This window comes from Schistocerca cancellata, chromosome 7 (assembly GCF_023864275.1).
Source record: "Schistocerca cancellata isolate TAMUIC-IGC-003103 chromosome 7, iqSchCanc2.1, whole genome shotgun sequence".
NCBI lineage: Eukaryota > Metazoa > Arthropoda > Insecta > Orthoptera > Acrididae > Schistocerca > Schistocerca cancellata.
Genome location: NC_064632.1, coordinates 609,259,122 through 609,277,924, shown reverse-complemented (window position 1 = coordinate 609,277,924; position 18,803 = coordinate 609,259,122). Strand labels below are relative to the sequence as shown.

The following is an 18,803-nucleotide window of genomic DNA, read 5'->3' as shown; positions in this document are numbered from 1 at the left end:
ATCTGGGATTATCCCTCCTTAAATGATTGTATAATGAAAATACAGTTTGATGCTTGTCACAAGGCACTAGTAAACAGATATTCACAAATTACTGGTGACACTAACTTTTATGTTTCCTTCACCAAGCCTGCCACAATAATAAATGTCCAGTGCTCACATTTTTAATGTTGCTTCAGATGTTGCACTCAGTTTCATTTTGTTGAACCAGTTGTTTCAGTGGTAAAAATGTCATACAAGGTGAGTCATGTAAGAAGTAAGACCTATATAATTTCATGAATGGTTCCAGATATCAAAATCAGATTCTCAGCAAATGATAATATGCTAAGGGTGCACACTTTTGTTAAGTGATAAACATTCTTAACTCTAGTATGAGTCAAGATATTGAAGCAAGTATGAATTTTAAATAAAATACTTTTTTAATGGCATCCCAAAGTGCTTGAAAAGACATGTACAGTGATGGAAAGCTTGCTAGTTTTGAGGTTGAAAGTCTTCACAAAAGAATCTGAGTAATATTCTAAAATTGAAAGGCAAGTCGGCCAGAAACAGTGGAAACATGCTCATGGCAGGTTATGTCATCGTATCAAGCCTTCCGACTGTGCTTGTCGGTACTGCAGGACTAGCAGAAATGGCATCGTTCGTTGGCAGTTAATTTCTACTTCAACATACCTTGCTTACATCATGTACATCAATGAGGAGAAATTGTGCAAGTTACTTTTATGCAGCAAATGTCAAAGAAATGCTGTCGAAATGATACAGTGGTATAGGGATATGTGTTCTGGTTGCCAATGTCCTTCACCCCAGGCACTTGCATGAATTATTATATCATTAGTGCGAACAGGTAGCTTCAGTGTCAAACAGCACGAGGATGAAGACAGCAACTAACAGAGCAGATGAAGAAGCTGTTCTGGCTACAATGCTTATCAGCCTGCACAGTGGCATGAGAGGTATCACCGAGGAATATGAGATGAGCCAGACGAGTGTCATTTGCACCTTGCATCAACATAAATTCCACCCTTATCATCAGGCACCAGAGGACATGAAGTTGACCATCATACAGAATTTTGTTGGTTTGGTGTGCAGTGCCTGGTAGGTGACACTACAATTTTTCAACATTTGCTCTTTCCAACAAAGGATTGGTCACGCACCACAGAAATATAAATTTATGAAACATGCACTACTGCAGCTGAAAATCCATGCTGGCTTCGTCATGTACATTACCAACGACTATGGGGCATAAACATATGATGCAGCATCATAGGAAATTCCGTTGTGGGACAGTACTTCATCCCAGATGAGCCACAAGTGGTCATTGTAAGTAGGGCCGAATGACTGGTGATGTAAGTGATCTCCTTTCACTCAACTGTTGAGAGGATGTTAAAGTAATGTCTTCCACTGAGGCTGATTTCAAATCAAATCAAACATGAAGGCAGATGAAGCTTAAAAGTTCATAAACAAAACAACACAGAAAGACAGAAGGAAGAAAGAAAGAGAGATTATGGTTCAATATCCCTTCGTGGCTGATGTAATTAAAGGAGGAGTACCAGCTCATATTAGGGAAGGATGGGAAAAGAATTTGGTTATGACCTTCTGAAGGAACCAGCTCAGCATTCACCATTAGCACTTTAAGGCAAGTAGGAACCATCACATTTGAGATGCTTAACAAAGTTCCTAGTTCTGTAGACAAGTGTGAATGGACAGAAGAAAGGAAACAAACCAAATTACTGAGGCCGGGCTCTGGAGGTCTTAAATGGAAGTACATATGCACATTTTCTTATGAGCATTCCGCCTGTTCTTCTAGAAGTGGTACCATTGGATAAGCAGCAGTGTGTGTTGTTCCAACACAACAACTGCCCAGCTCACTCTTCTCACATTGCAATGCAAGAACTGAATGAAATGTTTCCTGACCATTGGATAAGATGGAATGCTGCAATACCACGGCCAGTCAGTCTCCTTGATTTCTTTCTATGGGAAGCACTGAAAGATGCAGTCTATCGTGAAGCACCAGCTACACCAGACGATATGTGCTGTCAAATCTGTTCATCTGTCTCTTGAACGATGAGTGCAGATGTGCCTTGCAGTCCGTGGTAAACAATTTGAGCACTACTTTTTGTTAAAAAAGTATTTATTTTTTGGAGGACATGTCATCAGTCATTCGGAATAAAATGTGTAGTTCATTTAAAGTGTATTCGGTCTTATTACAATTTTGAGCAGTGTCTATAGACACATTTGTCTGACAGCAGGTGTTTTACCTTTAAGTAGTATTCAGGCATCTCCATACAAAAGCAGGTCAGGTATACACAATAGTTTCTTTTTTTCCACGGATGAAGCTATTACGAAGTATAAGTGACCGATGTTTCTGGTTTGGCTTTGACAAGAAAGCAGCAAGGGGGAGGGTTTCAAAGGAAAACTGTCTGACAGAACTGTAGTTGTTTCCACAACAACCTAGAAACTAAACACATCTGAAGTAGTTTTCCTAAGCCCCACCTGATGTGGCAGAAGCTGAGCATATGCTCTAGTTCCATATACAAAAATCATAGCTGACCACGAATCAACGTTGTGTAGGAAACCAGGTTTGCAGTATAAGCATGTCTTGCTGCATATAACAACAGAGCCTGGCATGCGAGCTCTTCTTGGTGGTGGTTACACTGCAGTAGCAGACTCTGGCCCCACCACTTTCCAATTTTACTGCATTTCTCGGATTCTTTTGTGAAAGTTTTCAACATCAATATTAACAAGTGCTATATCACTGTAAATGTCTTCCCAAGAGCTGTTGAATGCAGTTACGAAAAGTATACAGTTCTGTTATAAACAACCGTACTTGTTTCACTATCTCGGTTGATACTAGAGTACAGAGCATTATCCACACAAAACATTACGTGCTCTTCAGCACACTATCATTTGTGGAAAACCTCATTACAATATCTGGAACTATTCACAAAGTCAATGTGTCTCACCCTGTGTGTGAAAGAGAGACAGAGAGAGAGAGAGAGCACAACTCACCCACTGTAGCCCTGTGTGGGTTATATGGTACGTTAGCCCGTTGTCCCTCCTCCGTGAAGATTCAGGGGTTGGATTTGGAGATATGGGTGTCAAAAGAGGCCATCACACCAATGGACTCCTTTGGGAAGGTCTAGAATGTTGCAGAATGTAAGCAGCTTCTAAAAGGTGTGGAAATGTTCTAGAATATTCCAGGATGTTCCACCTCAGAAGGGTATATATAGACAATATTTTGTAATATGCTGGAATGTTCTAGAAAGTTCCAGAGGTTTCTTTAAAAGTGTCAGATATTTATTGATATCTTGGAATGTTCTCAAATGTTTTGTAATGTTCTTGGATTTCTATAAAGAAATTAAGAAGTGAGTGAAAGTATATTTTATTTCAAGCTAGCTGTTTACGGCCATGCATTGCTGTGTCTCAGTCTAATTAAATGGAAAAGAATTACGCACTGCTACTTGGTACGTATTGCCAATTTGTTGAAGTTAGTAACTGTAACCCTTCAAGTGAGTAACTGTTTATCTGCTATAGAAGACATCCTTATCCTTATACTACTTCATTGGGGAAGATACACAACCAGTCTAAACAATCCTATCATTACCAGAACATTAATCATTTATATTTTCATTTCATTAACACTGGTTTATTTGAAAAGACTTGGGTGTGCATACGTAAAACTACTCACAGTTCTTCTCTACAGGAAATGGGCAGGTTGGCAAATCATTTACTTTCACTTGAATTTTTAATGTGACATCACAAATATCTTCTCCTTTCTCTGTGGACACATTGTCTTCCTTTCTGGTGCTTCAATTCCACAATTTACCATCTTCTTAATAAATCTATTTTCTAACCCTGCAGACACTTCTTCTTTTCCTCTGATGAACCTGATGAAATTAAACTCCAATTCTTCACTCCCATCAAAGATACTTAAACAGCCTTTTCCATAGTCTTACATCTTCTTTGTGCCAGCCAGTCATTACCAAAATTCCAATTCACAGTCAAAGAATCAAGAATCAGTACAACCACGACAGAGTATCTATCTAAAATCTTGCACCTGATGAGTGGCTGCCCAGTAACAGCATGACTCCTATGCCCAGTTGCAGTAATTATATGCAGACTATTGACAGGGAACACAGGTGCCTCCTCCTTCACATAGCTGTTCATAGAAACTTTTGGAGATTGCTTCAGTATCTCTTTCAAAATCTGAAACTGCTGGAATTTTCCGACCATTCGCACTAAATTAAATCACTGAATTCCACACCTCATTGACAACTGCACAACTTCTCCCAGTAGCTCAGTCCTATTATCTTCAGTTTTACATTCAGTCTTCTGTATTCTCATATCTGACTCACTAGGCTGTTCACTCATTCCAGACCAAGCCTCATTTGAAACTAATTTCAGTTTATCGACAGTTGCACGCACTGTCAGTGTCTGTCATCTGTATCTCGGTGTGGTGAACAGTCCTGAACTCTTTCATTGTGCACTACCTCTTGGTTCTGTCTGCAAAACTCATTTTCCCTCCTTTCATCAGTTTGGAACCAGATATCATTGCACACATAATTTTATGAACGTTCATCACTTCACTTGTCATTATACCCCTGTCGACTGTCATTTTGTTGATTCCACAGTGCACATCCAAAATTATCTTTCTGCGGTGCATCACATCACTGAAAATGTTGTTTGCAATTAGTCAAATTTTTCTTTGATCCCACCGCCATTCTTTCATTCTCAGTTTCTTCCAGACAATCTACAACTCTTCATAACTCTCAGAATCATCAGAGGTTTGTGTCACTAATTGTTTCTTACTTCCCATGGTAAATTCTTCAGCAAAATTATGAGCAAATCGTTATCAGTAATAAGTTCGTCCAAATAACTATTACATTCCTAGCATTTCTGAAGAAAGTTACGCATCGACCCCTCGTGCCGATTGTAATTATGCGTGCAAAATAATTTTTCTTTTATACTTCTTTCTTTCTTACAGGACCAATATTTAGAAATGCGCTTTTGAAATCACCAAATGTAGAATACTGATTGGACATGATTTCCCTATGTTTTAGCACCTGCAACCATTTGTTGTACACAGATACTGAATTTTCCTGATCCATTTTCAATTCATGCAAACAAAACTTTAAATTATTTTATTAAGTCCATGGGATGTAATTGTTTATGTGGATCGAATTCCTTAAACTGTCCTCATCGGAGCATGTTGTCGACAGTGATATTTGTACAACAAACTGTACTATGATTTTCTTAGTGATTCTGTTTCATGTTGGATAATGTTCATATCAACTGGTGTATTGGATATTTTGACATTCTTCATTGTATCTTCCAGTGCGTGCACTTTTGATTCTAAATCAAAACATTTTTGTTGTAAGCCCGATTATTGTCTATCATTGCTTCACGTGATTCAACATTTATGTTGATATTGAGTTTACATTTTAAATTTTACTAATTAGTTCTGACTCATTAACAAGATCCATATCAACATCGATTAACACTGCCCTATCCATTTATAACATCACCACTCTCTGTTTGACTAGCCATTGTTTATCAGATGTAGATTTCACATGCAATGTATAGTCAAAGTAAATGTTCACTGTCCATGTTCCCTTTCCCACCCAATGTTGCTCAGAGATTGAGGCACCACACACCATATTTTGATGCTGGCGATAGGATCTGAAGATTATTGTAGGAAGCAACATTCTGTCACAGTCACCATATGTAACATGAACATCAAATGCGTGCTATATTACGTCGATACTGTTACCTCTCTCAACTCCATTCACTACGAGACAGATGGAATCCAATGATTGATACTTTAAGGAAGCAGATAATGAAGAGTACTATGAAGAATAGTTATCATTATGAGGTCACAAACAGTACTATTTATTCTGGAAAACACGACACAGTGAATACTTTGAAATTTTCACAATTGACTAATATTCTGCATGTCGCTGTTGATTAATATTCTGCTTGTCACTATATGACCTCTACCACTCCACACTGAAACTCTCAAATGAAATAATGCAGCACGATTTGTCATATACCAAACAGATTACTAACATTAACCAACAACCCAACTGTGTGGCTCTTATAACATAGCTTTGCATGATGACTGAAGAGTGCCAACTTCTGCCCAGCACCGGCGCTCTTCAACGACACTCAGACTTTATTCGAAAACTTTTTCACTTGGCAGCAATTACTCTAAATTCCTACCTTGGCGAAATCAGAGGTACAGGGTGACAATTATTGAACTGTTTGAAGAAAAATGTAAATTAGTTACAAACTACGGCATGCACACACTTCATTCAACATTCAAACTTCACTACAGATATTCAGATTTAGGTTATGACATGTTCAATATGCCTGCCATCATTGGCGATGATGTGGTGCAGACAAATAGTGAAACTCTGTGCGACCCCTGAAGTGTTGAAACATTGATGCTGTCGGTGACGTTGTGAATAGCTGTTTTCAGATCTTCAATGGTTTTGGTGTTATTGCTGTACACCTTGTCTTTAATATAGCCCCACAAAAAGGAGTAGCACGTGTTCATATACAGAGAATATGGCAGCCAATCAAGTCCCATGCCAGTGGCCTCTGGGTACCACAAAGCCAGAAAGCAGTCCCCAAAGTGCTCTTCCAGGACATCAAACACTCACCTTCTTCGATGGGGTTGAGCTACATCTTGCATGAATCACATCTTGCCAAAATCAGGGTCACGTTGGATAATGTGGATGAAATCATCTTCACCTGTTGAGGGTGAAGAGACTTTTCGATCGCAAAATGCAGGTTCTCAGTCCCCCAAAAACGCCAGTATTGCTTATTGACAAACCCGTCAAAATGAAATTTGGTAAACCAGCGTGCACACAGTGCATCCTAATTCCTATCGTACCTCCCAGCCGACTGTGCAGTTTGAACGTCCTAACACAACCCGTTCAGAAGTTATGACAATTTTGTTTCATATAGTTCAATAATATTGTCAACCTGTAGCTACAACATAGTCAGTATGATTAAGCAGTTTGTTAATCTGCAAAGATGCACCATTTACACACAAAAGGAATACACACACACACACACACACACAAAGTTAAAATGCAAACAAAACTAAAATTTGGCGCCAACTCTGGTGAACAAATGAACACTGACTGGGCTGGGACACACAACAAACCACAATCACTCTGTGTTTTGGTGAAGTGAAAAGTCTTTTACTACGTTATTTGTGGAACATACTTGTTATAGTTACTTGGGCATCACAACACCTCACCATGATGCAGAGAATGAAAGTGCTTGCCACACAAAAATGCAAGTAAAACCAAATATAGGCTCAAAAACATCGCGACAAACTAAATTACATTGTGGAAGATAGGTTAACTCCCAGCAAAAAACTTTCTCATCAACATCATTTGGTTGCAGATGACAAGCTACCTGTAGTAATTAACACACAAGTGATCCAGAAAATTCATGCATGCCAAATGTAAAGGTATTTACAAAAAGAAACAATCTATTGTTTGAACTAAATGTCCACATAATTTTATAATCATTTAACAAAAATGTTCACATTACAGAATAAATAAAAACGAAACCCACTGATGGTGGCACAGTGGTGCCAAAACATGTTTAGGCACTGAGAAAAAACGGTGTTTTGCGTAACTGGTGGACCGCACATCCAACAATATGAGAACTTGTTAAAGGTACTGTCCCTTCCTCTGACTAAAGTGATTAGGGGAAATCTCAAAGATTCAAAGAGCATAATTGTTTGGATGTTGCTGAGAATGAGAGAAGTGAGTGAGTATATTTGGAATTGTGTGGTTTTCAATGTTGGATCTCTATCGTTGTTTTGCCATTGCATCAGTTTTAATGCATATTGATGGTTTTTCTCAGAAGTCTGGACGTATTTGTTGGAAAATGAGAATTAATAGATGTGTCTCTTTAAGATTATTATCATTATATTATCTATTAATCTCACTCCCAGTGGACTACAGAACGTCACTAGTTGACAAATTTCTCTGGATCACATACCCTAATTTCACTTGTTAATGCAAATAAAAGACAACAATTACCACCCTACTGCTACTCAAGTCAAACTATGATTGCTTTGCATTTTAAACAAAAACTGACCAAAATCAATATAATAGCAAATCTTATTAATGGGTTCAATTAATTTGTAATCCTAGGCAGAACTTGATTTGCCTTAAATTTTTGGTGCCAACTGAAGTAGCTGGTAGGATATATAAAAGCTATCACCTTCAGTTTTGGAATAGTACATCACCTGACATGAGCTGTACACTTTTTGTGTTGGTGATGATGTGTACTCAGCTTTGAGAGCTTAATGGTCTGACGTTTGACATTGAAGAAACTTACTGACAAGTTAAAAGTCCATACAGCATAAGTGTTACAGAGATAAACATGTGGAGAAGAGATCCTTTATTTGTTCCATTCATTCCATTTTTTATGATGTTATTGGGTTACTTTGACATTATTTTAAAAAGACGGTCACAATGTTGCTCTGTACCACTTTCATGATGGATCCAGTTTTTATCTCAAAAAAATATAATATGTGTTATGTGACAGTTTTATTCCACTACAACAATGGGTATGGGCCTAGTCATCCTAACAATTAAAATAAAAACTTTGTTAGTGTCAATTAGCCAATCAAAAACTCATCCTTGTGGAGAAGACAGAATATTTGCCAATACCAGTTGATTATATTTATGTGACGCATGTGGAAAATGTTAATTGACGTTGAACTGTGTTTGTGGTCTCACAGGATGATAACAACTGTAAAACAATGGTGAAATAAACAGAGATGAGGAAAACAGACACATTATTAAGAAATTAAGTGGAGGGAATTACGCTTGCTGGTCATATCAGAAGAAAATGATTGTACTAAATTCTGATGTGTGGACTATATTTTAGGTTGGTGGATAGAACCTGGTGAAGGTACATCAGCTGCTGATAAAAATGTATAGATATAACACATCAAGGTAAGGCACTAGCAAAAGTTGTACTTTATACATGCGACGAGCAGCAGATGAGTATATGAAATTTATCAAATCCAAAAACAGTATGGGAAGAACTTCAAAAATTATACACCCCAAGGATTAGCAAATTTTGCACTGTGCAACTGATACAGAAGTTATATTCACTAAAAATGAAGTATTGTAAATCTGTGAAAAATTATGTACGATTGATCGACAGAACTGTAACAGATCCAGCAAACGTTGGTGACAAAATTGAAGATGAAGATATAGCAGTGACTGTTCTGTGTGACTTCCAGATGAATGGGATGCAGTAGTTACAGCTTTGTGCCATTTGCCAGGTAGTGATTTTAAGTGTGCTACAATTAAAATGTGTTTACTTGCCGATGATGGTAGATGTCATGAATACAATGAAGATAAACATTCTACAGTATCCTTAAAGTATACTGGTAGTCAAATGTTCCAAAGAATGCCATCACGACAAAGGACAGGAACAAACGAAGAAAGAAGCTACACTGAAAGGTAGTTTTGTTTGTTACAACTGTCACAGAGTCAGTCACATATCCAGAAACTGTTTTGAAAAGGATGCATTTAAAAAGGAACAAAATAAACTATGTGCTGTTAGTATTGGTGCTGCCTGTGGCACAATTAAATTGAATGGTGATAACTGGATAGTGGATTCTGGGACAACTCATCACATAACTCCAAATGAAAATTGTTTTTCAACTGTTGATAAAAATATTTTAACTGAGATCATAACTTTTGCTGATAGTAGAAAAAAGGGGAAAGGTACAGTAAGGGCAAAGATAATTAACACTGAGGGTTTGACTAAGGAATTTGTAGCTGACAATACACTCCTTGCACCGAATAACAACCATGCAATCTTATCGATGAGGCAGCTCACAGAAAATGATAGAGAGGTTATTTTCAATAAAAGAGATTGCAACTTCTACAACGAATCTGGGGAATTTGGCATGAAGTAACAATGACATACACACCACAGCTAAACGGTATAGCTGAATGTTTCAACAGAATGTTAATGTATATAGTAAGGCCACCGTGGCAAGAAAGTAATTTACCAAAAAGCTCTTGGGCTGAGCTGATGTACACTGTGGCATACATAAGAAATCGTCTTACAAATAGGCACAACAGTCAAAAATCACCTTATGAATTGTGGACAGATCGAAAGCCTAGTGTGAGACATTTGTGTGTGATCAGCTGTGAAGTTTTTGTTCATGTACCTCAACAAAGACGCCATTCTAAATTATCCACAAGGGCAGAAAAAAGGTGTATTTATAGAATATTCTCTATATGGCTGTGCATAAAGGATCTGGAGCCAGAAATGAAGCAGGTTGTAGAAGGCAGGGACTGAATATTCAAAGAGTCTTTGAATGGCAAATACTCAGCTCAAACTAAGAAACAGAAAGAATCTGTTGAACTGTACAATGACGGAGTATTATCATTTACACGCATCGAAGATGAAATACGAGTGAAGGAAAAGATTCTGACACTGAAGAGGAATTTTATGGTTTCTCAGATGGAGGAAAATTTGGAAGAAATTGAAGGTAATCAAGAACTTGTGAAATTTGCTGAAACTTCATAAAGTAAATGCAGGCCAAGAAATGATGTAACAAAAGAAAACACAGGTTTTTAGCAAATTTCATCCAATGGCGCTTCATTCTGAAGAGAAGGCTCCTCATGCAAGGAAGGAACAGTGATGAACCATTACCGTATCATGAAGCAGTTGATTCTGATGAAGCATCAGAATGTATAGTTACAATGAATGAAGAAATTAACTCAGTGAAGAATCAAGATGCTTGGAAATTGGGTGAGCAAGCATCAGGTGTAATGTCTGTAAATAACAGATGGATGTTTAGAAAGAAGACAGTTGGCCAAAAGCAGATTTTTATAGCTCACTTGGCTGCAAAGGGATTTAGTCAAATGGAAGGTATCGACTATAACAAGAATTATACTCATGTTTCAAATTTTGAAACAATTTGACTATTGATAACAGCCAGTGTTGACAAAATTGGCATATTGATCAGTATGCTGTGACGAGTACATATCTGCATAGTAAATTTGAGGAATATGCACATATGCTCCAGCCAGAAGATTTCATCGAGAAGGACAAGAAAGTTCAGTTTGCAAGTTAAAAAGATCACTATATATACTGAAACAAAGTGGGAATGATCATTGAAACAACTCACTAGAAGAAGCGGGATTTATTCGAAATGGTATAGATCCTTGTGGCTCCCATACCTTTCACTGAGGACTCGACCAGACTTAGCTTTCTTAGTGGCAAAGTTGTCACAACATTGTTCAAAATTTAATATGAACCCCTGGAATTCGCCAAAAAGGGTTCTAAGTTATGTGAAGGAAACGCATTACAAACTCACATATTATCCCGCTGGGCAAGTACTCGAAGCAGTTGCTGATGCTGGTTGGGCTACTTGTATAGGTGATCATAAAAATATTATGGTATATGTAATATTACTGGCCGGATCTCTAGTGTTCTGGAAGAGTTTGAAACCAACTGCTGTTGCACAGAGCGCAATGGAAGCAGAATATGTGTCAGTGGCAGCCGTGCAAAAGAGGTGAAATGGATGAGAGAATTACTGGAGAGCCTTAACCTGAAAGAACTGATTGGAGAATCGACACCTGTGTTGTTTGATAATCAAGCAGCAGTTTTACTCTTCAAGAATCATATAGACAAATCCAGAACAAAAAACATTGCCATAAAACATCTTTTCATCATGGAGAAAGTAATAGATGGAACAACTGGCATTCAATACATTTCGACAGGTAAAAATCAAGCAGACTTGTTAGCTGAGCCATTGAATCAGAATATTTATGAATGTTATTGTAAGAAAATGCTACATTCAAAATTACATGTGTGGTTAATTTTAGGTATCATTCTGAGGTGGGAGTGTTAGCAATAAACAGGAGTATATGAGATCCTTTTGTATTCCGTTCATTCCATTTTTATTAAGTGACCAGATTATGTTTGATGTTGTTTTAAAAAAACAATCAGTGTTGCTCTGTTACCACTTTGATGGTGTATGCAGTTGTGCTGTGTGTGATATGATAGTTTTATTCCACTACAACAATCAGGACTTAAACTTGGGGGGGGGAGGGGGGGGGGTGCTTGTATTACACTGGCAAATCTCCCATCCTAGCACACATTGCAGTTTCCCTCTCAACTTCAAACTGTTGGTGTCATGAGATACTAGTCTGAGGTGGGTGTTGCCCACAAAATGCTGAGGTCTGGTACAGTGGTTCATTCTGTCCAGAAGATTTACACAGTCAGTTGTCCGTGGCACAGTGAAAGTTTTTCTGCCCTTCAGTCATCCGTGAAGATCACTCCTTATTTCAAGCTTCCTTCAGTATTTGCTACTGCTGACCAACGTGTGCAGAAAGTCCTGTGGAAACATATGCACCACATTGAGGTACAGAGCAGAGAGACCTTTCTTCACTTACTACTGACGATAGTGGCTCTTTTTCTGTACGCGTCTGGGATCCTAACATAAACTCAGAATGACTGCCCAACAGAAGTGTCAAATGACTGCCTGACTGAAGTGTCACAATGAAGACACTGGGCTAACACTGAGGTCTGTGGTGAAAATCACCACCTAGCCATTACAATTTAGATTTTTTCAGATTCCCTTAATCAAACAAGGCTAATTCTGGAGTAGTTCCTTGTACGCGGTTGCCACTAATTGCCTCCTCTGATTTTGTCGGGTTTGAGTTTGTGACAAATCTGTAACTATCACACTGTCAGTGACACTTTAACCATCCTGCTCTTCAAACGAGCATCGATCTCCTGTACTGTGATGTTTGCATTTCGACGAGGAGCGGGAGCTGAGGCCCGGCTGTGTTTGCAGGTGGACTGCCGTTGCACCGAGGGCTTCGCGGGGGAGCGCTGTGACCGGCGGCAGGACCCGTGCTCGCCTAGTCCCTGCCTAGCTGGAGGCACCTGTCACCGTAGCGCACGCCTCGGCGACTTCTCCTGCTCTTGCCCGCCGCTCAGGTACGTTCACTGCATTTCGTCTTGCCTCCTTTCACCATTACCTTTTTGTTCTCAGTAAATGATTTTTTTGCTGACCTTGTTATTCTTAAAAAAGTTTAAAAGTGTTCAACATATTAACATTTAATAAATTATACCTTAAAATAAAATCTTGTGGACGAGAGAAATATTGTAATAACAAAAAGGAAGCAAGGAGTGAGGCATGGTAGATATTTCTCACATATTGTCCATTTTCCAAATGACTAGCGGTATTTGAAAGTAAGAGTCTCCATCATAACAATCTCACTAACTCATATGCAATTATTAGCAGTGTTCGACCCCAGATGGGTATTGTTGCATGTAACTTCCCCATATGTAGAAGCTTCAGCCAGCTCCTGATTCTGACGCAAATTATAGTTGTAGTATTTCAGTTTGCTACTACCAATGTTCTTTAGAGTTACGTAATCATAGTGATAGCTTTGGACTCACATTCATAGTTTATCTAGAGTCGATTGACATATCATGTTTTATTTGAGCAACTTTTGAGATCTGAGGGTAACTCTTTAATTTCTGCTGTAGTGTTGTGCTACAGATGTAAGTCATTCCATTCCTTTGTGGGGTGTCATATTTTCCTGTTGTGGCTAAAAGTGGATCGATCGCTGTTCTCTCTTTCGACACAGCTGACAAAATTGCAATAATTGCATCTGAGAAACTGAAATTTGTTTCAATACGCAATGCCAGTGCACTGCAGATGCTGACCTCCTGTGATTGAGCTTCTGCACAGCTGACACACACACACTTACACACACACACACACACACACACACACGGGTGCACAGCTACAGCAGCTACAGTTGGCGCTGCCGATGAAACTTTCTCATTGTTACAGGGGCTCCTTCAGCTAAGGGAAGGGCCTTCACTCCTATGTACTGTCTCCACTACGTGTAATATTTGAAATTGAGTTCTATAGATTCCATGACATTTGCAGGGATGCTCACAGGTTTACTGCTGAATACAGCTTTTGTGGAAACCTGAAAGCAAACACTAAGTGATGGGAGTGCCAGCAGTCATAACTGTGGGTTCCATGAGCTGCCTATCAAAGTAACAGTTTTACCTTACAGAGGGGAAGATGTACATAGTTTTGGTAAAGGCAGATGTGTGGATGTTGGCATGACCGAAGTGCGTTTGTTGCTGACACCTCACAGTGAAAAATTGTCTGGCGATCCTGACAGACACCATATATGCTTATGGTAACGTGTGGTGTCCCACTACCTTTTCATATGTGTTCTGGTGTCATTCTATTACAGTCTTGTAAATTACAGTAAAAGTACAGAGTTGGAACGACAGGGACCGACTGGCATAGTGTATATACCAAAATGTGTTGGCAACTGTACGGTTACCTGTCTTTTTGTACGGGTACTTGTCGTTCTGGACTCGACTATATTAATCGACACTGGCAGTGTGCAAAGATCAGTATCTAAAGACTGTAAGGGAGAACTGAGGCTGAACTCAAATAGACATCACAGTGGTGTTCAGATGAGCCGACAAGAGCAGCTAATTAAAAACATTTCACTATCTCGACATTGCTATTTGTCTTTACGAATGAGTGCAGGAATATTTTGGCACTGAACTGTATTCTTATACTTTCATAAATATCATCAAAATGACCAGCTCAGTAATAGCAATACACGGTGTGTTAAAGTACTGACGGACAGAGTTCACCTAGAAGTTACAGCCAGAGTGGAGGTGGCACAGCATCTACAGGTGTGTGAACAGCAGGGCACTTGGTGACAGTGTTGGCCAGAACACAAGTGCTGTTACACTTTATCGTGAGTTTACTGCGGTAACAATCCAAACAGAAGAAGCTACCTACTGTGAAAGGTAAACCTCAGCCTGGCTGTTAGTATTTGGAGGCACTGTGAAATCTCAGAATTGGGAAGTTGATACAGAATTATGGACTGGCAGAATTTTCAACTTCCACAGCATTCCAATTTGAGTATCTGCTTTGGGAAGGAGAAATTTAGGAAATTTTATCATACGAAAGGCAGCTGATGTGCAGAGCTCTGTATTTGAAATGTAATGCGGACGATTCAGTTTCTAGGCTGCAAGGCCTTCAGGATTATGTACTGCAGAACACCCGAGTAGACTAGACACAGCACTTTAAGACTCTGCTCTCGGCAGTGGTCTCGAAGTCGTACAGCTGACAGGTAACGGTCCCGACATTGCAGGGAGGGCCGCCTGTGCGAGCTGGAACGTGGGGCGGTGTGCGGCACGCGGCCCTGCCTGCACGGTGGATCGTGCCGTGAGAGTGCAGACGGAGCCAGCTTCTTCTGCCTGTGCCGGCCTGGGTTCCGTGGCAACCGCTGCGAAGCGGCGGCCGACTCGTGCCGTCCCAACCCGTGCGCTCACGGTGGTGTCTGCATCGCGCTGCCACCGCCACCTGCTCTCGGGTACCGCTGCTCTTGCCCTGACGGACGCTTCGGACGCCACTGCGAGGGCTCGGCATTCGGGTTCGGAGAACTCGCGTTTGCCGCCTTCCCGTCGCTCGACGCCACGACCAACGACGTGTCGGTGGTGTTCGCCACTGCCAAGCCCGATGCACTGCTCGTGTACAACTACGGTGCGCAGACGGGTGGGCGCTCGGACTTCGTCTCGCTGGAGCTAGTGGCCGGGCGTGCCACCTTCTCGTACGGTGGTGCACGTACTGCCATCGCCACAGTGCAGGCAGGCGGCGAGCTGGCGGACGGCCGCTGGCACCGCATCACGGCGACACGCAACGGCCGCGTGTTGTCGCTCAGTGTGGCCTCTTGTGGCGAAGACGGTGACGCCTGCCGAGACTGCAGTCCGGGTGATCGCTCCTGCTCGGCCGACGAATTTGGCCCGACTGGGTGAGTATCTGCAGTGCTTGTAAAACGTACACCTCAGTTGTGAGGGCTTTGTCAGACCGTTGCCTGGTCTGCCTGAACTGACATTTTTTATGTAATGATTTTGCTGTCTAGGCATTTATCTCTAGCTTTGCTTCTCTCTTTCTTTGCTGCAAACCAACCAAAACCAGGGTTTATTATACGTGGCAGAAACAGTCATCCCATCTGAATAGCTGTGCTACCCACACTTCACCATCTACGGAGATTGTACTCGGTGCAGGAATGTTGACCGTGTTGCCCAGATCGATAGGTTTGATTTCACGTTGAGACTATCAGGTGACAGCGTGCTAAGCAATGTGAAACTTCTTGCCTGTTTGGCACATTTCAGAGAACTAATGAAATGAAATAGAAATTTTAGCATAGGACGAAATGGGACTGGTGGAATGCCTGCCGTACCTTTTCGTGTCACTATACCAGCGTGGCATATCAAAACTCTAGTGTCGTTGAATCTATGATGAGAGATGTAGCTTTCCTCATATGTTCTACTAGCACTGACTGCTGTGTCTAATTGCTTTACATGCTCTCCACTAATGGCTAACATATATCCCTGACTTTAACAACACCTGCTGTAAAGATGTTTTGTATCTCGCTGATGTGGCACTGATAAGAGTTTATGAGGTAGACAATCGCACATCAATTCCTGTAATAGGCTGGAAATAGAAAAAGTTTTGGGTGTGTTCATACTGTGTGCTGGACCAAGACGTGCCAGGCCAGACCGAGCCAGGATATCAAACATATTGCTTTGCTCTGCACTGTCCACAATGGTGGCCGGTCCACAAGGCGCAGCACGAGTGGGTTCGCACCATGATGGCGACATCCAGAATGTTTTATTATTTTTATCTCAAGCTGGTGAAGCTAAGCTTCAGCTTTTGCGCTACATATATCACATGTCTCTCATCTGTATCACTGCACATGGCCTTAAAAGGAACCTTCACATTTCAGAGTCAGCGTGGAAAAATTATAAATATTGTAATGATACATGCAGAGTTACTTATGCCATATGCTTTTACTTTCTCCAACTATTTTCATACGTCTGTAACAGTAAGGAACTAAAGAGCCACATTTTCTGTATCTTTTTGTTATCATTCAAATTGAAATATTGAAATTCAAATGGAAACAACCTTGGGTGCAATTACAAAGAAAAACTTAGAAAAACTAAGTACCTGGGTGTTTAAATTACGAACAACTTCAGTTGGAAAGACCACATAGATAATATTGTGGGGAAGGCGAGCCAAAGGTTGCGTTTCATTGGCAGGACACTTAGAAGATGCAACAAGTCCACTAAAGAGAAAGCTTACACTACACTCGTTCATCCTCTGTTAGAATATTGCTGCACGGTGTGGGATCCTTACCAGGTGGGATTGACGGAGGACGTCGAAAGGGTGCAAAAAAGGGCAGTTTGTTTTGTATTATCACGTCTACATCTACATCTACATTTATACTCCGCAAGCCACCCAACGGTGTGTGGCGGAGGGCACTTTACGTGCCACTGTCATTACCTCCCTTTCCTGTTCCAGTCGTGTATGGTTCGCGGGAAGAACGACTGTCTGAAAGCCTCTGTGCGCGCTCTAATCTCTCTGATTTTACATTCGTGATCTCCTCGGGAGGTATAAGTAGGGGGAAGCAATATATTCGATACCTCATCCAGAAACGCACCCTCTCGAAACCTGGCGAGCAAGCTACACCACGAAGCAGAGCGCCTCTCTTGCAGAGTCCGCCGCTTGAGTTTGTTAAACATCTCCGTAACGCTATCACGGTTACCAAATAACCCTGTGACGAAACGCGCCGCTCTTCTTTGAATCTTCTCTATCTCCTCCGTCATCCCGATCTGGTACGGATCCCACACTGATGAGCAATACTCAAGTATAGGTCGAACGAGTGTTTTGTAAGCCACCTCCTTTGTTGATGGACTACATTTTCTAAGGACTCTCCCAATGAATCTCAACCTGGTACCCGCCTTACCAACAATTAATTTTATATGATCATTCCACTTCAAATCGTTCCGCACGCATACTCCCAGATATTTTACAGAAGTAACTGCTACCAGTGTTTGTTCCGCTATCATATAATCATACAATAAAGGATCCTTCTTTCTATGTATTCGCAATACATTACATTTGTCTATGTTAAGGGTCAGTTGCCACTCCCTGCACCAAGTGCCTATCCGCTGCAGATCTTCCTGCATTTCGCTCCAATTTTCTAATGCTGCAACTTCTCTGTATACTACAGCATCATCCGCGAAAAGCCGCATGGAACTTCCGACACTATCTACTAGGTCATTTATATATATTGTGAAAAGCAATGGTCCCATAACACTCCCCTGTGGCACACCAGAGGTTACTTTAACGTCTGTAGACGTCTCTCCGTTGATAACAACATGCTGCGTTCTGTTTGCTAAAAACTCCTCAATCCAGCCACACAGCTGGTCTGATATTCCGTAGGCTCTTACTTTGTTTATCAGGCGACAGTGCGGAACTGTATCGAACGCCTTCCGGAAGTCAAGAAAAATAGCATCTACCTGGGAGCCTGTATCTAATATTTTCTGGGTCTCATGAACTAATAAAGCGAGTAGTAGGGGAGAGAGTGTGGCAGATATGATACGCGAATTGGGATGGAAGTCATTACAGCAAAGATGTTTTTCGTCGCGGCGAGATCTATCTACGAAATTTCAGTCACCAACTTTCTCTTCCGAATGCGAAAATATTTTGTTGAGCCCAACCTACATAGGTAGGAATGATCATCAAAATAAAATAAGAGAAATCAGAGCTCGAACAGAAAGGTTTAGGTGTTAGTTTTTCCCGCACACTGTTTGGGAGTGGAATGGTAGAGAGATAGTATGATTGTGGTTCGACTGGCACATTTGTGTGATTCTTAAAGTGTAACATGCACAAAAAAGATCAACAT

General features: G+C 40.6%; 1 protein-coding gene across 1 annotated transcript in view; it reads left to right on the top strand.

Moving 5' to 3' along the window:
• Nucleotides 1-18,803, top strand: part of LOC126092940 (cadherin-related tumor suppressor-like) — a 518,310-nt gene that overhangs the window by 399,197 nt on the left and 100,310 nt on the right. The window contains exons 25-26 of the mRNA XM_049908671.1: nt 12,854-12,999; nt 15,204-15,863. Of these exons, the coding sequence (XP_049764628.1) occupies nt 12,854-12,999; nt 15,204-15,863 (806 nt within the window). The remainder of the gene's footprint in view (nt 1-12,853; nt 13,000-15,203; nt 15,864-18,803) is intronic.